We start from the raw sequence: 16,119 nt of genomic DNA, 5'->3' as shown, positions 1-16,119 counted from the left end.
TTCATTTTATTTTTCAGAAATACCCAACAATGACCCAAAAAAAAAACAACAACAAAAAAATGCAGAATTCAAAACAAAAGTGACTTTATAGTGTGTGTCATTTTCTATAGTGTGCATAGTCATTATTTCTTAAATATTTCAATTAAGCACTTTATGATTCCACATTTGGCATTGCCAAAATACAAATCTAGCATTCTTTATCCATGTATTAAAAACAATGGCTAATTATGCAACGAATTAGCTGAATTAAAATATTTACAGACACAGTGAAGTTAAAATTAAGCTTGCATGATTCACATAGAGCATGTTATTTTTTTTTTTAAAAAAGTTCTTATTTACTGCTTTTATCAAATTTCTTGGTATCCTTTGTTGAAAAGTAAACCTTGGAATGTTTTTAAGAGCTTAGTAATGTGCATGTACATGTCTTTAGCAGTGTTTGCAGCAACCTTTGAGGCATGTAGTAAACACTGCTGCCATAGAGTGCTGAAATACACGCTCCTAAATCTACCTAGGTTTACTTTTCAATGAAAGATACAAAGAGAACAAAAATAAATTTAACACAAGTGAATTGGAAAATGTTCTAACAGTTGAATTTTGTTTATTTTACTTCCCCTTGCAGATGATGGTAATGTGTTGTCATTCTTATTCAAGAAGGACATTTTATTCCCACGACTAATTGTAGAAGTTCTAATCTTCCAATATCCCCAACATAGATTCATTTAAAAAAAAAAAAAAAACCCACAGGTGACCTGAAATAGCATGTTGTTTTTTTGTTTTTAATTATGATGGCACTCTTTAAATTTGTTTAAACCATTTTTTCATCTTTTAGGTCAGCATGGGAGCAGCCAGTTGAATTTGACAAGTGCTTTTTGAAACCAGACTACACTGGTAATGTTTCTTCGGGTTTGTCCGACTCATCTAGGATTGAATTGACAGATGAAGAACATAGCAGTGATTCAGAAAGTGTGTCATCCGCAAGAGAGAGAATTGGTCAGATGTGGAACGGATTTTCAGTTGATGATTATATAAAAAACCTTGAGTTAGACACCTACACCAAAGGAAAAGCTAGGAGAAAAAAGTCCAAAGAATGGTCACATAAAATTACCATTCCTCAACCTTTCAGTATGATGACTCGAGAAACCAAGAAAAAAGAGATGAATGCCAAGTCAAAGTCTGAGATTGAACTTGATAACCTTTTTCTAAAAAAGAAATTAGAAGAAGAAGCAGAATGTCAGAAGAAGTTCAGGGCCAATCCTGTCCCAGCTTCTGTGTTTCTTCCACTTTACCATGAAATAGTAGAGAGAAATGAGGAGAGGCGAAGGTTTGTGAAGGAACGGAGCAAGGAGATTTTACTAGCTTCTCAGAAGCCCTTCCAGTTTATTGAGAGAGAGGAACGTAAGAAAGAATTTAGAAAGTTTCAGCTCATGAAACTTCCAGCTTCTGTAAAAAGTAGTAGCCATTTTAAAGCAAAACCTGTGCCCAAGTTTATTTATGGAAGCACCGCCAGTGAAAGATCTAAAGAGGAAGAGTTGTATCGAGGGATCAGAACACACATGAGAGCACAAGAACTCTTATGTAGCTCTTCTTATCCAACTGCAATGCTGGCCCCAAAAGCCAGCATGGGAAATACCAAACTGAAATGCTACATTCCAAAAGATGAACAAAAACACAAGCCAAATATTAACACTTGTATTCCAAACTTTAAAGCACTGCATCAGAAGCAAGAGGAACAGATTTTAAAAAATAAAAAAGCCAGGCATGTTACTATTTGTGATTCTTTTCATCTTCGTACAGGACAAATTGCATCTCATAAAGAGAAAATTCTCAGGGACATTGAAGTGGATGAAGAGCAGTTAAAGGAAACTCGCTGGCCATATAGATCTCCAAGACACCAGGAACAAATAAAGCCATATGGTGTTCACTTGTCACCATGTGAAGAAGCACCAACTCCTAGATCAACAGAATCTTCAAAAAGAAGACAGCAAGCAATCAGGTAAATTGCAAATGTCTGGCCATGCCTGTTAATAAAGGTGCATATATGCTTATGAACTTATCTAATAAAACATATTGTATTTAGAAGTCTATCCTTAAAGCCTAGTGACTACTGAGCTAGCTGATTTGTCTAAATATAACAATATCAGTTACTTATATGTACTATTAAAAAAAATCAGCGTCTATATCGGCACATACCTTTATTGGTAATGTGGGCTGCTGAAGCTCACAGTTTTTTGTTTTTTTATAGTAATTAGGGGAAACGTAATATGACCAATTGAATTGAAATAATGGAATTCCAAAATCCATATAAGATTATACAAACCACTAAAAGCAGTGAATGCACCTTTAAAATACAAGCACAAACCCCAACCAATCTAGCTAGTAGGTGTGTAGTGTAGAAGAGAATATGTTGTACCTTACGATTCCGCCTTTCCTTTCACTGACCCTGGCAAATCCCTAGATTCCTTTTCAATCAAATTTTGAGTCGGTCTGTATTCCCACTCAGGAAAACTCTTGACGAAAAGGAAAAATTGGATGCAGATCAAAGAAAAAGAAGAGCATATCGGAAGCAAAAAGAGAAACTTCTGACAAAACGTATACGCTCCATGGCTAAAGCTTTTGATTCTAATCAAAGTGTAGCCAATATATCTAAAAGCAAATTAAAAGAGTTGAGGTAATACCTCTTTTTAATTAACTTTTGCGTATAACTTTTGGACAAGTATGGACATCTGTCAATGATAGCTTAGTTCCCATTATAATATACCTACCAACATTTTATGTGGCCAAAGAATGTTGGAGCTCTGCTGACCCCCCCCCCCCCCCGGTACTATACACCATATCCTATTAGAGGACGCACTCACACCTACGTACATATTCACATACCTATTTACACACACATAAATGCATACAAATTTACACACACACATTTATACACACATAAATTAACACTCATTCACACACACACATTATATATATATATATATATAAACACACAGAGAAAACCCAGCACTCACTTACAAGCTCTCAGCTAAGATTTAAAAGCAAAAATGGAAAGGTTAGTTATCGCATCTGGCCAAATGGGACAAGCCCAGGTACCTCGTCAAGGTCCTTTCCAATACCTGGGACCCTAAAACAGCCACACAATGCAAGCTTTCAAATCCAAACAAACTGGGAACAAGGGAAGGGTGCACAGGCTTATGTAATCACCATAGACATATACAAAACACGGAAGGGAACTGCACTCTCATACCGGACCGGGTACACATCCCATGACCCTGCAACATGCTCAGCCCTGGGTGCCACTGGCACTCACAGGAAGCTGTGCTGTCCCCAGAGCCACAGGCAGTTAACCCCAGACAGGTCTGGGTGCAAGAACCATAGGGAAAATTACAAAACAAATTAATACAACACACAGAGAAAACCCAGCACTCACTTACAAGCTCTCAGCTAAGATATATATAACAATACAGAGCTCACATTCTGCCTCACTCACACACATATCCCACTCCCCAAATACTTTATAAATAGATCAATTCTAAGGAAGAAGTGCTGTTAATAGCTTGGGGCTTCCATTCACTTTATTGCTTGATATTACTATGCCATATTCACTATAATTATGGGCTGGAACAGAACGTTTGTCTTTATAAGGCACAAGCTGCAGTTTAGTGCAAGTCCAAAACTGAATTATTGTGATGCAAGGACGCAAATAGCACATACTATCTACAAATAGATTTTATTTAAAGGGACAGCCTAGGCCAAAAAAAACCTTTCATGATTCAGATAGAGCATGTCATTTTAAACAATTTTCCAATTTACTTTTATCACCAATTTTGCTTTGTATATTGTCAGTGCTGTATGTTGTTTCTTTGTGTCTAGCAGATAACAGTTTATAAGAAAGGGCTTTGTTTCTTTGATTAACTGAATATATACGTTTAGCAATGGAGAGGTGCTGCATTATGCCAAAATAGGCTATTGTTTTTGTGGCATTTGGAATTGCCTTTTGATGTGTTCATTTATAGGAGTACATTACTTTTTTTTTAATTACTAACAGTTATGTGATGTTTTCTTGCTTATGAAGTCTTACACAGTTTTCTACAAGTTCCAGTGGGTGCTTGAATGATTAGAATATTCACTGAATATTGCATTTTAACAGAAATCATGAAAAGCAGAAAACAAAGCAGTATCTGGAGGACTTGGTAGCAATGGAAGAGCGAGTGAGCCGGAAACCATTACTATTTGAGAGAGCAATGCAGGTTTGTTTTATTGTCTTTCAGATTTCTTATTTATTCTGTTTATATTTCCATTTCATATTATTTACTTTTTTATACATGAACAATTCTAGCCATAAGCCTAAATGTATTACTAATTTAAACAACTCTTTGAACTCTTCAGTGAGCCAAATCTCTAGAAAATTCCTATATTCCCTGATAGCACTAATGTATTAAAGGGACATGAAACCCAATTTATTTTACAAAGATATGACGAGTCCACGGATTTCATCCTTGTGGGATATTAACCTCCTGCTAACAGGAAGTGGCAAAGAGCACCACAGCAGAGCTGTATATAGCCCCTTCACCTCCACCCCCAGTCATTCTCTTTGCTTGTGTTATACTAGGAAGTGGTAAAGTGAGGTGTTAGTTTTAGTTTCTTCAATCAAGAAGTTTTTTATTTTAAATGGTACCGGTGCATACTATTTTCCTCAGGGGGATATGGAAGAAGATTTCTGCCCTGAGATTTGATGATCTTAGCATTTGTAACTAAGATCCACGCTGGTTCCCACAAGACTTCTGAAGGTAACCATGAGACATCTTCAGTGTGGAGACCGGTTTCATGCTACAAGCAGCATTAAGGTATGTGCAGCCTTTTTTTCGGAGGAGACTTGGTGTATCAGAACTGGCTGGCATTATTTCCCTCTATGGGAATGGGGTAATCAGTAAAACCTATTTTAATAAGAGGGGTGTTACTGGAGTCCCTATTTTATATTTATCATTAGTTGATATTTGGGCATTATGTGACATGGGAGACAATATAAAAAAACAATGTTTTATGTTTTTTATTTTTGGCACTTAAAACTTATTGGTTTTATGCTTGAGGGTTATATTGTGTGTGTATTTTTACTTTAGTGCAAAACTACATTTCCATGTGGTGTTGTTTGGGCCTACTCTGACTTTTGCCCTTAAGGGGCGGAGCCTATTTTGGCGCAATTTCTTCAGGCTTAGCAGCAGCAAACAGTAACTCAGTGGCTCCTGGACTGTGTAGCTGGTCTGAAGGGTTGGAAACTTGATTCGAAGTACCCTGGGGGCAGGTAGGCGCCACAGCAGAGCTGTGGCAAGGTGCAGAGTGTATTTTTATCTATCTTTTGACTACATTTTGATATAAGTACTTCTAAAACCTTATTTCTGCACTTGCTTCTGGGTGCAGTAATTTTTGGATTAACCAACGATATTAAGATAAATTTGGGAATAATTTAACGTTTTTTGTGCATTTTGGAAAAATTGTTCACTTTTTCTTTTCTTAAAGGCACAGTACACGTTTTTTCTAATGTTTATTTTATGCTATAAATAAGTGTTTAAACAACTTTTGTGGTATTACTAGTCTATTCAACATGTCTGACATTGAGGTTTCTCATTGTTCTATGTGTTTAGAAGCTATTGTGCAACCCCCTCTAACATTGTGTAACTTTTGTACTGAAAGGGCTTTACAATGTAAAAAGCATATTTTAAATAAAGTAAGTCTGCCTAGGGATGATTCTCAATCTGAAGAGAATCAGGATATTCTATAGACGAGAAGAGAGACAGATGCGCCACATGGCCCAATATTGTTTGTTCCACACAAAATAAATCATCAAGTGGTACTATATTGAACTCACAATCTAGGGAGCACTCCAATTAGTGCAGTGGGAGCAGTCTGGGATCTATGACAGTCACCCAGCAGACCGGCCTCTTGGTATAGAGAAGGATCTTCTGTGATGGAGATACAAAAAGACACAAGGTGCCTATATGGCCTAGTACAGTCTTAACCCAAAGAGCACTAGTATGTATAGTATATATATACTCACAATTTTTGTAGCATCTCCATTGATGCTAATCAAGCAGGAAGGGATCAATACAGTCACCCAACAGACTATGACAAGGCTTCCACAGAAGGCAATCAGCAAGAGTCCAGTGGACCAAAAATAGATCCAAATAATACACGATAGCAAGTGTTTTTATATAAAAGTTGTAAACTTTACTTAAAAGGATAAAATCAAGCGACGCGTTTTTCAGCAACAAGCTGTTTCATCAGGCTTATAAAAAAATGACTAAAACACTTGCTATATATAACCCACAATTTGTATCAACATAATTAGCAACACCTGTAGTGGGAGTGGCTGAAGGCAACTCCCTCCTAGTAGAGCCTATCAACATTCAATATGTTATAATGACAAATGTAATTGAAAATAAACTTATATATTAGTATAAGCACATCTATATATAAGCACAATACTAATATATAAGTTTATTTTCAATTACATTTGTCATTATAACATATTGAATGTTGATAGGCTCTACTAGGAGGGAGTTGCCTTCAGCCACTCCCACTACAGGTGTTGCTAATTATGTTGATACAAATTGTGGATTATATATAGCAAGTGTTTTAGTCATTTCTCCAACATTGATGTGTCCGGTCCACGGCTTCATCCTTACTTGTGGGATATTCTCTTCCCCTACAGGAAATGGCAAAGAGAGCACCCAGCAAGAGCTGTCCATATAGCTCCCCCTCTGGCTCTGCCCCCCAGTCATTCTCTTTGCCGCTCTGAACAAGTAGCATCTCCACGGGGATGGTAAAGAGTATGTGGTGTTAGTTGTAGTTTTTTATTCTTCTATCAAGAGTTTGTTATTTTAAAATAGTGCCGGTTTGTACTATTTACTCTAAAACAGAAAAGGATGAAGAGTTCTGTTTAAAGAGGAGTATGATTTTAGCAGCAGTAACTAAAATCAATTGCTGTTCCCACGCAGGACTGTTGAGCCCAGAGAACTTCAGTTGGGGGGAACAGTTTGCAGACTTTTCTGCTCAAGGTATGATCAGTCATATTTCTAACAAGACATGCTAATGGTAGAAGACTGTCATTTTTCCCTTAAGGGGTAAGTAAGCCATTTTCTCAAACTCATAACAGATTAAGGCTTACAAATGGGCTATACACTGGTTGACACTATTGTGGGCCAAATCGATTGTTTTATTTCATATTTTAATGGCATTTAGAGTGTTTTGTGCACTTAAAAGCACTTTGGGAACGTTTTTTATCGCCTGGCATTGAGTTAGACGGCTATTTCAGTCAGAAAGGCCCCTTCACTCTGGTATGCAGAGGAAGGAGGCCCCGTTTTCGCGCCTCAATTGCGCAGTTTACTTTCCTGTGGCATCCTAAAACGGACTCTGGAAGGTTTATTTCATTGCTGAATAACTCACAGGGAAGGTAAAAAGCCGCAGCAAGGCTGTGGCTGTGATTGTAGTGTACTAATTGAACAAATAGCTCCGGTTTGCTCATTTTAAGGGTTAAAGTCTTGAAACTTGGTGTGCAATAATTTCAGGGCATTAGGACTCTGGGGTAAAATTTTGGAAAAATCGGACATTGCCTTCATTGTTTTTCAATATATCAGAAATAAAGTGTGCCTGTTTATTATTTAAAGGGACAGTAACGCTTTTCTTTAAAAACTCTTTTATTGCATTATTAGCCTGCCAAATTCTGTCTAACATGTCTATACCTTCAGATGGCTTATGTTCTGTGTGTATGAAAGCCAAGGTGGTTCCTCCAATTAATGTTTGTGCAAATTGTGTCATAGCGTCCAAACAAAGTATGGACAGTACTGCCACATTGAATAAGATTGCCCAAGATGATTCTTCTAATGAAGGTAGTGGGGATAGTTCCTCATCCTCTCCTTCTGTGTCAACACCAGTTTGCCTGCGCAGGCGATACCTAGTACATCTAGCGCGCCAATGCTTGTTACTATGCAACAGTTAACAGCAGTAATGGATAATTCAATAGCAAATCTGTTATCCAAACTGCCATCCTACCCTAGAAAGCGCGACAGCTCAGTTTTAAATACAGAAGATGAGCAGGTTGGCGCTGAGGACAATTTATCAGTTATACCCTCACATCAATCTGAATTGGCAGTGAGGGAGGGCCTGTCTGAGGGGGAAATTTCTGATTCAGGAAAAGTTTCTCAGCAGGCAGACACTGATGTCGTAAAATTTAAATTTAAGTTAGAACATCTCCGCGCCCTGCTTAAGGAGGTCCTAACTACTCTTGATGACTGTGATTCTTTGGTAATTCCAGAGAAATTGTGCAAGATGGACAAATTCTTAGAGGTCCCAGTGCACGCTGATGCCTTTCCGATACCCAAGCGGGTGGCGGATATAGTGACTAAGGAGTGGGAAAAGCCAGGTTTACCTTTTGTTCCACCTCCTATATTCAAGAAAATGTTCCCCATTGTTGACCCCAGAAGGGACGCATGGCAAACGGTTCCTAAGGTTGAGGGGGCAGTGTCAACGTTAGCTAAGCGCACAACTATTCCTATTGAGGACAGTTGCGCTTTTAAAGATCCTATGGATAAAAAATTGGAAGGATTGCTAAAAAAAGATATTTGTTCAGCAAGGCTTCCTACTTCAACCAATCTCGTGCATTATTCCTGTCACCTCGGCAGCGTATTTTTGGGTCGAGGAACTAGAAAATTTGCTCCAAAAAGAGACTCCATATGATGAAGTCATGGACAGAATTCACGCACTAAAGTTGACTAATTCCTTTATTTTGGATGCCGCTTTCCAATTGGCTAAGTTAGCGGCGAAAAATTCAGGGTTTGCAATAGTGGCGCGCAGAGCGCTTTGGCTGAAATCCTGGTCGGCGGATGTGTCGTCCAAGAATAAATTGCTTAATATTCCTTTCAAGGGTAAGACCCTTTTCGGGCCGGAATTGAAAGAGATTATTTCAGACATTACTGGTGGAAAGGGACATGCCCTCCCACAGGATAGGCCTTTCAAGGCTAAGAACAAATCTAATTTTCGTTCCTTTCGCAATTTCAGGAACGGACCGAATCCTAACTCTGCGGCCTCCAGACAAGAAGGCAACTTTTCCCAGCCTAAGCCAGCATGGAAACCATTGCAAGGGTAAACAGGCCAAGAAGCCTGCTGCTGCTACCAAGTCAGCATGAAGGGGTAGCCCCCGATCCGGGACCGGATCTAGTAGGGGCAGACTTTCTCTCTTCACTCAGGCTTGGGCAAGAGACGTTCAGGATCCCTGGGCACTAGAAATAGTCTCTCAGGGGTATCTTCTAGAGTTCAAGGAACTTCCTCCAAGGGGAAGGTTCCACATGTCTCGCTTATCTTCAGACCAGATAAAGAGACAGGCATTCTTACATTGCGTAGGAGACCTATTAAAAATGGGAGTGATAAACCCAGTTTCCAACAGCGGTTTTTATTCAAACCTGTTTGTAGTTCCCAAAAAAGAGGGAACTTTCAGGCCAATTCTGGATCTAAAAATTCTAAACAAATTCCTCAGAGTTCCATCATTCGGACAATTTTACCAAGAATCCAGGAGGGTCAATATATGACTACCGTGGACTTAAAGAATGCCTACCTGCATATTCCTATCCACAAAGATCATCATCAGTTCCTGAGGTTCGCCTTCATGGACAAACATTACCAGTTCGTGGCTCTTCCGTTCGGTTTAGCCACTGCTCCCAGAATCTTCACAAAGGTGCTAGGGTCCCTTCTAGCGGTTCTACGACCGAGGGGCATTGCTGTAGCACCTTACCTAGACGACATTCTAATCCAAGCGTCGTCTCTTTCCAAAGCAAAGGCTCATACAGACATTGTTCTAGCCTTTCTCAGATCTCACGGGTGGAAGGTGAACGTAGAAAAGAGTTCCCTGTCTCCGTCAACAAGAGTTCCCTTTTTGGGAACAATAATAGATTCTTTAGAAATGAAGATCTTCCTGACAGAAGTCAGAAAGTCAAAGCTTCTAAACGCTTGTCAAGTTCTTCACTCTATTCTTCAGCCTTCCATAGCTCAGTGCATGGAAGTAGTAGGATTGATGGTTGCAGCAATGGACATAGTTCCTTTTGCTCGAATTCATCTAAGACCATTACAACTGTGCATGCTCAATCAGTGGAATGGGGACTATGCAGACTTGTCTCCCCAGATTCAAGTAGACCAGGTAACCAGGGATTCTCTCCGCTGGTGGTTGTCTCACGATCACCTGTCTCAAGGAATGAGTTTCCGCAGACCAGAATGGGTCATTGTCACGACCGACGCCAGTCTCTTAGGCTGGGGTGTGGTCTGGGACTCTCTGAAAGCTCAAGGTCTATGGTCTCGAGAAGAGTCTCTTCTCCCGATAAACATTTTAGAACTGAGAGCGATATTCAATGCGCTCCTGGCGTGGCCTCACCTAGCAAAGGCCAAATTCATAAGGTTCCAGTCGGACAACATGACGACTGTAGCGTACATCAATCATCAGGGGGGAACAAAGAGTTCCTTAGTGATGAGAGAGGTATCCAAGATCATCAAATGGGCGGAGGATCACTCCTGCCACCTATCTGCAATTCACATCCCAGGAGTGGACAACTGGGAGGCGGATTATTTGAGTCGTCAGACTTTTCATCCGGGGGAGTGGGAACTCCACCCGGAGGTTTTTGCCCAGTTAACTCATCTATGGGGCATTCCAGATATGGATCTGATGGCGTCTCGCCAGAACGCAAAGGTTCTTCGATACGGGTCCAGATCCAGGGATCCCAAGGCGACACTGGTGGATGCATTAGTGGCGCCTTGGTCATTCAACCTAGCTTATGTATTTCCTCGTTCCCTCTCCTTCCCAGGCTTGTAGCCAGGATCAAACAGGAGCAGGCCTCTGTGATTCTAATAGCCCCTGCGTGGGCCACGCAGGACTTGGTATATGTCATCGGCTCCACCATGGAAGCTACCTTTGAGACAGGATCTTCTAGTACAAGGTCCGTTCGAACATCCAAATCTAGTCTCTCTCCAACTGACTGCTTGGAAATTGAACGCTTGATTCTATCTAAGCGTGGGTTTTCAGATACAGTCATAGATACTCTGGTTCAAGCCAGAAAACCTGTAACTAGGAAGATTTACCATAAGATATGGCAAAAATATATTCGTTGGTGTGAATCCAAGGGATTCCCTTGGAGTAAAATTAAAATTCCTAGGATACTTTCCTTTCTCCAAGAAGGTCTGGATAAAGGTTTGTCAGCTAGTTCCTTAAAAGGACAGATATCTGCTCTGTCTGTTTTGTTACACAAATGTCTGGCAGCAGTGCCAGATGTACAGGCGTTTGTACAGGCGTTAGTTAGAATCAAGCCTGTTTACAGACCCATGACTCCTCCTTGCAGTCTAAATTTAGTTCTTTCAGTTCTTCAGGGGGTTCCGTTTGAACCCATGCATTCCATAGATATTAAGTTACTATCTTGGAAAGTTCTGTTTTTGGTTGCTATTTCTTCTGCTAGAAGAGTTTCTGAATTATCTGCTTTGCAGTGTACTTCTCCCTATCTGGTATTCCATACAGATAAGGTAGTTTTACGTACCAAGCCTGGTTTTCTTCCAAAGGTCGTTTCCAACAGGAATATTAACCAGGAAATTGTTGTTCCTTCTCTATGTCCGAATCCAGTTTCAAAGAAGGAACGCTTGTTACACAATCTAGATGTGGTCCATGCTTTAAAGTTCTATTTAGAAGCAACAAAGGATTTCAGACAGACATCATCTTTGTTTGTTGTGTATTCTGGTAAGAGGAGAGGGCAGAAAGCTACTGCTATCTCTCTTTCTTTTTGGCTGAAAAGCATCATCCGATTGGCTTATGAGACTGCCGGACGGCAGCCTCCTGAACGAATTACAGCTCATTCTACTAGAGCTGTGGCTTCCACATGGGCTTTCAAGAACGAGGCTTCTGTTGATCAGATCTGTAAGGCAGCGACTTGGTCTTCTCTGCATACTTTTGCCAAATTTTACAAATTCGATACTTATGCATCTTGGGAGGCTATTTTTGGGAGAAAGGTTTTGCAAGCCGTGGTGCCTTCCGTTTAGGTAACCTGGTTTGCTCCCTCCCTTCATCCGTGTCCTAAAGCTTTGGTATTGGTTCCCACAAGTAAGGATGAAGCCGTGGACCGGACACACCCAATGTTGGAGAAAACAGAATTTATGTTTACCTGATAAATTTCTTTCTCCAACGGTGTGTCCGGTCCACAGCCCGCCCTGGTTTTTAACCAGGTTTGAAAAATTTCTTTCTTTATACACTACAGTCACCACGGCACCCTATAGTTTCTCCTTTTTTTCCTAACCGTCGGTCGAATGACTGGGGGGCAGAGCCAGAGTGGGAGCTATATGGACAGCTCTTGCTGGGTGCTCTCTTTGCCATTTCCTGTAGGGGAAGAGAATATCCCACAAGTAAGGATGAAGCCGTGGACCGGACACACCGTTGGAGAAAGAAATTTATCAGGTAAACATAAATTCTGTTTTTTTATAAGCCTGATGAAACAACTTGTTGCTGAGAAACGCGTCGCTTGATTTTATCCTTTTAAGTAAAGTTTACAACTTTTATATAAAAACACTTGCTATCGTGTATTATTTGGATCTATTTTTGGTCCACTGTACTCTTGCCGATTGCTTCCTGTGGAAGCCTCGTCATAGTCTGTTGGGTGACTGTATTGATCCCTTCCTGCTTGATTAGCATCAATGGAGATGCTACAAAAATTGTGAGTATATATACTATACATACTATTGCTCTTTGGGTTAAGACTGTACTAGGCCATATAGGCACCTTGTGTCTTTTTGTATCTCCATCACAGAAGATCCTTCTCTATACCAAGAGGCCGGTCTGCTGGGTGACTGTCATAGATAGCAAACAGTCCAAAGTCCAGCACCCTTAAATGCCCAATGCACACTGCAGGGTTCCCTGCAAACCCCCAAATGGATACAAACAAAAGATGCAGCAGCATAAGTATTTTACCAATTTATTCTGGCAAAAACAAAGTCCCACAACGTTTCGGGTGTTAACCCTTAATTATGTGAAACCATTCACATGATTAAGGGGTAACACCCGAAACGTTGTGGACTTTGTTTGTGCCAGAATAAATTGGTAAAATACTTATGCTGCTGCATCTTTTGTTTGTGACTGTCATAGATCCCAGACTGCTCCCACTGCACGAATTGGAGTGCTCCCTAGATTGTGAGTTCAATATAGTACCACTTGATCATTTATTTTGTGTGGAACAAACAATATTGGGCCATGTGGCGCATCTGTCTCTCTTCTCGTCTATAGATTATCCTTATAGGGTCCAGGCCGGGTCCCCTACAGATTGCTGCCTTGAACTCTTTCCAGTCCATCTTCTAAAGCCTTTGTAATCCACTCATTTATTGTATATTTGTTCCTACATAACTGGATCTCTTATGTATTAACTGTGTTAACAATTCTATGAGTCACATTGATCTGTTTTGTATTTATCAGCTTTAGATATACTCCACACTAACTCATTATATATATATTACATAGTCACTGGAGTATTTATTCTACCATTGTATTCCCCATTGCATATTTAAGTATTTATACTAATCATCATTTCTAGGGCGCCCCCCTATCTTATAGACAGAATCAGGATATGCCATCCAATTCTCCCCCAAGTGTCACAACCTTTTATGCCCCACACAAGCGACGCCTAGTACTTCTAGTGCGTCTAATTCCTTTACTCTGCAGGAGATGGCTGCAGTTATATCAACTACCCTTACAGAGGTATTGTCTAAATTACCAGTGTTGCAGGGTAAACGCAGTAGGTCAAGTATTAATGTAAATACTGAATCCGCTGATGCTTTATTAGCTATTTCCGATGTTCCCTTACAGTGCTCTGAGTTGGGGATCAGGGAATTACTGTCTGAGGGTGAAATTTCTGATTCAGGGAATGTTTTTGGCCTCAGACAGATTTGGATGCTATGTCATTTAAATTTAAGCTTAAACACCTCCGCCTGTTGCTTAGGGAGGTTTTAGCGACTCTGGATGATTGTGATCCTGTTACGGTTACCAACAGGATACCAAGGGTTAATACCAGGGAACAACGTCCTGCATAGGGAATCAGCAATTCACAAACCAGCCAGTTTTCAGGTTTAAACAGAATGTATTTATTAAAGGCTGAATGCCTAGTATTTATACAGGTTTTGACCCCAGATGGGGGGGTTGAATATAACCCTGGCTTCAGGTTACAGAGGGCATTGGTTTAAACAGTAAAGCAAACATATGAACAATGCATCAAACCTCTAAGAATTGTCTATTCACAGGTAAAACAGATTAACATATTAAGTACTCAGACAATCTGATGTTGGGCAGTCTAGTTAACATAATCACACAAAACCCAGTTTTACCTAGACAGACTCCTGAGACACAATCAGATCTTAAACATACATAGAATACATCTTATTACAGAATATAGGAACAGTTCTTATTAGCTATAAAGTCTTTTATGCCCACTTGGCTTATAGAGTCACAATTGCTCCCACAAGGGGCACTCACACCCTGTACCCATCCTGTATTTATGGATACAGGGTGACACAGACATAAGACAGAGTTATGAAATGTACATGGGGTGTCCAGCATATAAAATTCCATATTTCCATGCAGTCTCTGGGTATCCTTAAGCCCCATGTACCTCCAGCCCAAAGAATGTTCCATAACAGGCCCCTCCAATGTACACGTGGCGAGATTGGTTTTTGTCACAGATCCTATTGTGATTCCTCCAGAGAAATTGTGTAAAATGGATAAATATTTGGAAGTTCCTACTTACACTGATGTTTTTCCGGTTCCTAAGAGAATTTCGGAAATTATTAGTAAGGAATGGGATAGACCAGGTATACCGTTTTCTCCCTCTCCTAATTTTAAGAAATTGTTTCCTATATCAGAGTACCATTCGGGACTCATGGCAAACGGTCCCTAAGGTAGAGGGAGCTATACTTACTATACCCATTGAGGATAGTTGTGCTTTCAAGGATCCTATGGATAAGAAATTAGAGGGTCTACTAAAGAAATTATTTGTTAATCAGGGATTTCTTTTACAACCTACGGCTTGCATTGTTCCAGCAACTACTGCAGCAGCTTTTTGGTTTGAGTCTCTAGAAGAGTTTCTTAAGGTTGAGACTCCATTAGATGACATTCTAGATAGAATTAAGGCTCTCAAGCTAGCTAATTCTTTTATTACTGATGCTGCTTTTCAAATTGCAAAATTAGCGGCAAAAATGCAGGATTGCTCTTTTAGCACGTAGAGCAATGTGGCTCAAATCTTGGTCCTGCTGATGTGGACCCTTTTTGGGCCAGAATTGAAGGAATATAATTTCTGATATACAGGAGGTAAGGGCCATGCCCCTACCTCAGGATAGGTCGGTTAAAATGAGGTGTAAACAGATAATGTTCGTTTCTTTCGGAACTTTAAAGGAGGACCCCCGCTTCTTCTTCCACAAAAGCAGCATGAAGGGTGGCCCCCGATCCGGGACCGGATCTAGTAGGGGTCAGACTTTCTTTCTTTGCTTGGGCAAGAGATGTTCAGGATTCCTGGGCATTAGAAATAGTGACCCCGGTTATCAATTGGAATTCAAGGATTTTCTCCCAAGAGGAAGATTTCATCTTTCAAAATTATTTGCAAACAAGATAAAGAGAGAGGCGTTCTTGCGCTGTGTAAAATACCTTTTTACTATGGGAGTAATCTGTCCTGTTCCAAAATTGGAAAAGGGACAGGGGTTTTACTCAAACCTATTTGTGGTCCCCAGAAAAGAGGGAACGTTCAGACCCATTTTTGGACCTCAAGTGTCTAAACAAATTTCTAAGAGTTCCATCATTCAAGATGGAGACAATTCAAACGATTTTGCCAATTGATCCAGGAGGGTCAATATATGACTACCGTGGATTTGAAGGATACTTGCCTTCATATTCCAATCCGCAAAGATCATCATCGGTTTCTAAGGTTTGCCTTCTTGGACAAACATTATCAGTTTGTTGGCTCTTCCTTTCGGGTTGGCCACAGCGCCAAGAATCTTCACAAAAGTACTAGGGTCTCTTTGACGGTTCTCAGACCGCAAGGGGATAGCGGTGGCGCCTTGTCTGGACGA

General features: G+C 40.2%; 1 protein-coding gene across 1 annotated transcript in view; it reads left to right on the top strand.

The window, feature by feature from the left end:
- FAM161A (FAM161 centrosomal protein A) overlaps nt 1-16,119 on the top strand; it is a 43,712-nt gene that overhangs the window by 8,773 nt on the left and 18,820 nt on the right. The window contains exons 3-4 of the mRNA XM_053709317.1: nt 830-1,993; nt 4,148-4,247. Of these exons, the coding sequence (XP_053565292.1) occupies nt 830-1,993; nt 4,148-4,247 (1,264 nt within the window). The remainder of the gene's footprint in view (nt 1-829; nt 1,994-4,147; nt 4,248-16,119) is intronic.

This window comes from Bombina bombina, chromosome 4 (assembly GCF_027579735.1).
Source record: "Bombina bombina isolate aBomBom1 chromosome 4, aBomBom1.pri, whole genome shotgun sequence".
In the NCBI taxonomy this organism is placed as follows: domain Eukaryota; kingdom Metazoa; phylum Chordata; class Amphibia; order Anura; family Bombinatoridae; genus Bombina; species Bombina bombina.
Note: the sequence above shows the minus strand (reverse complement) of the source record. Positions and strands in the feature narration are given on the sequence as shown.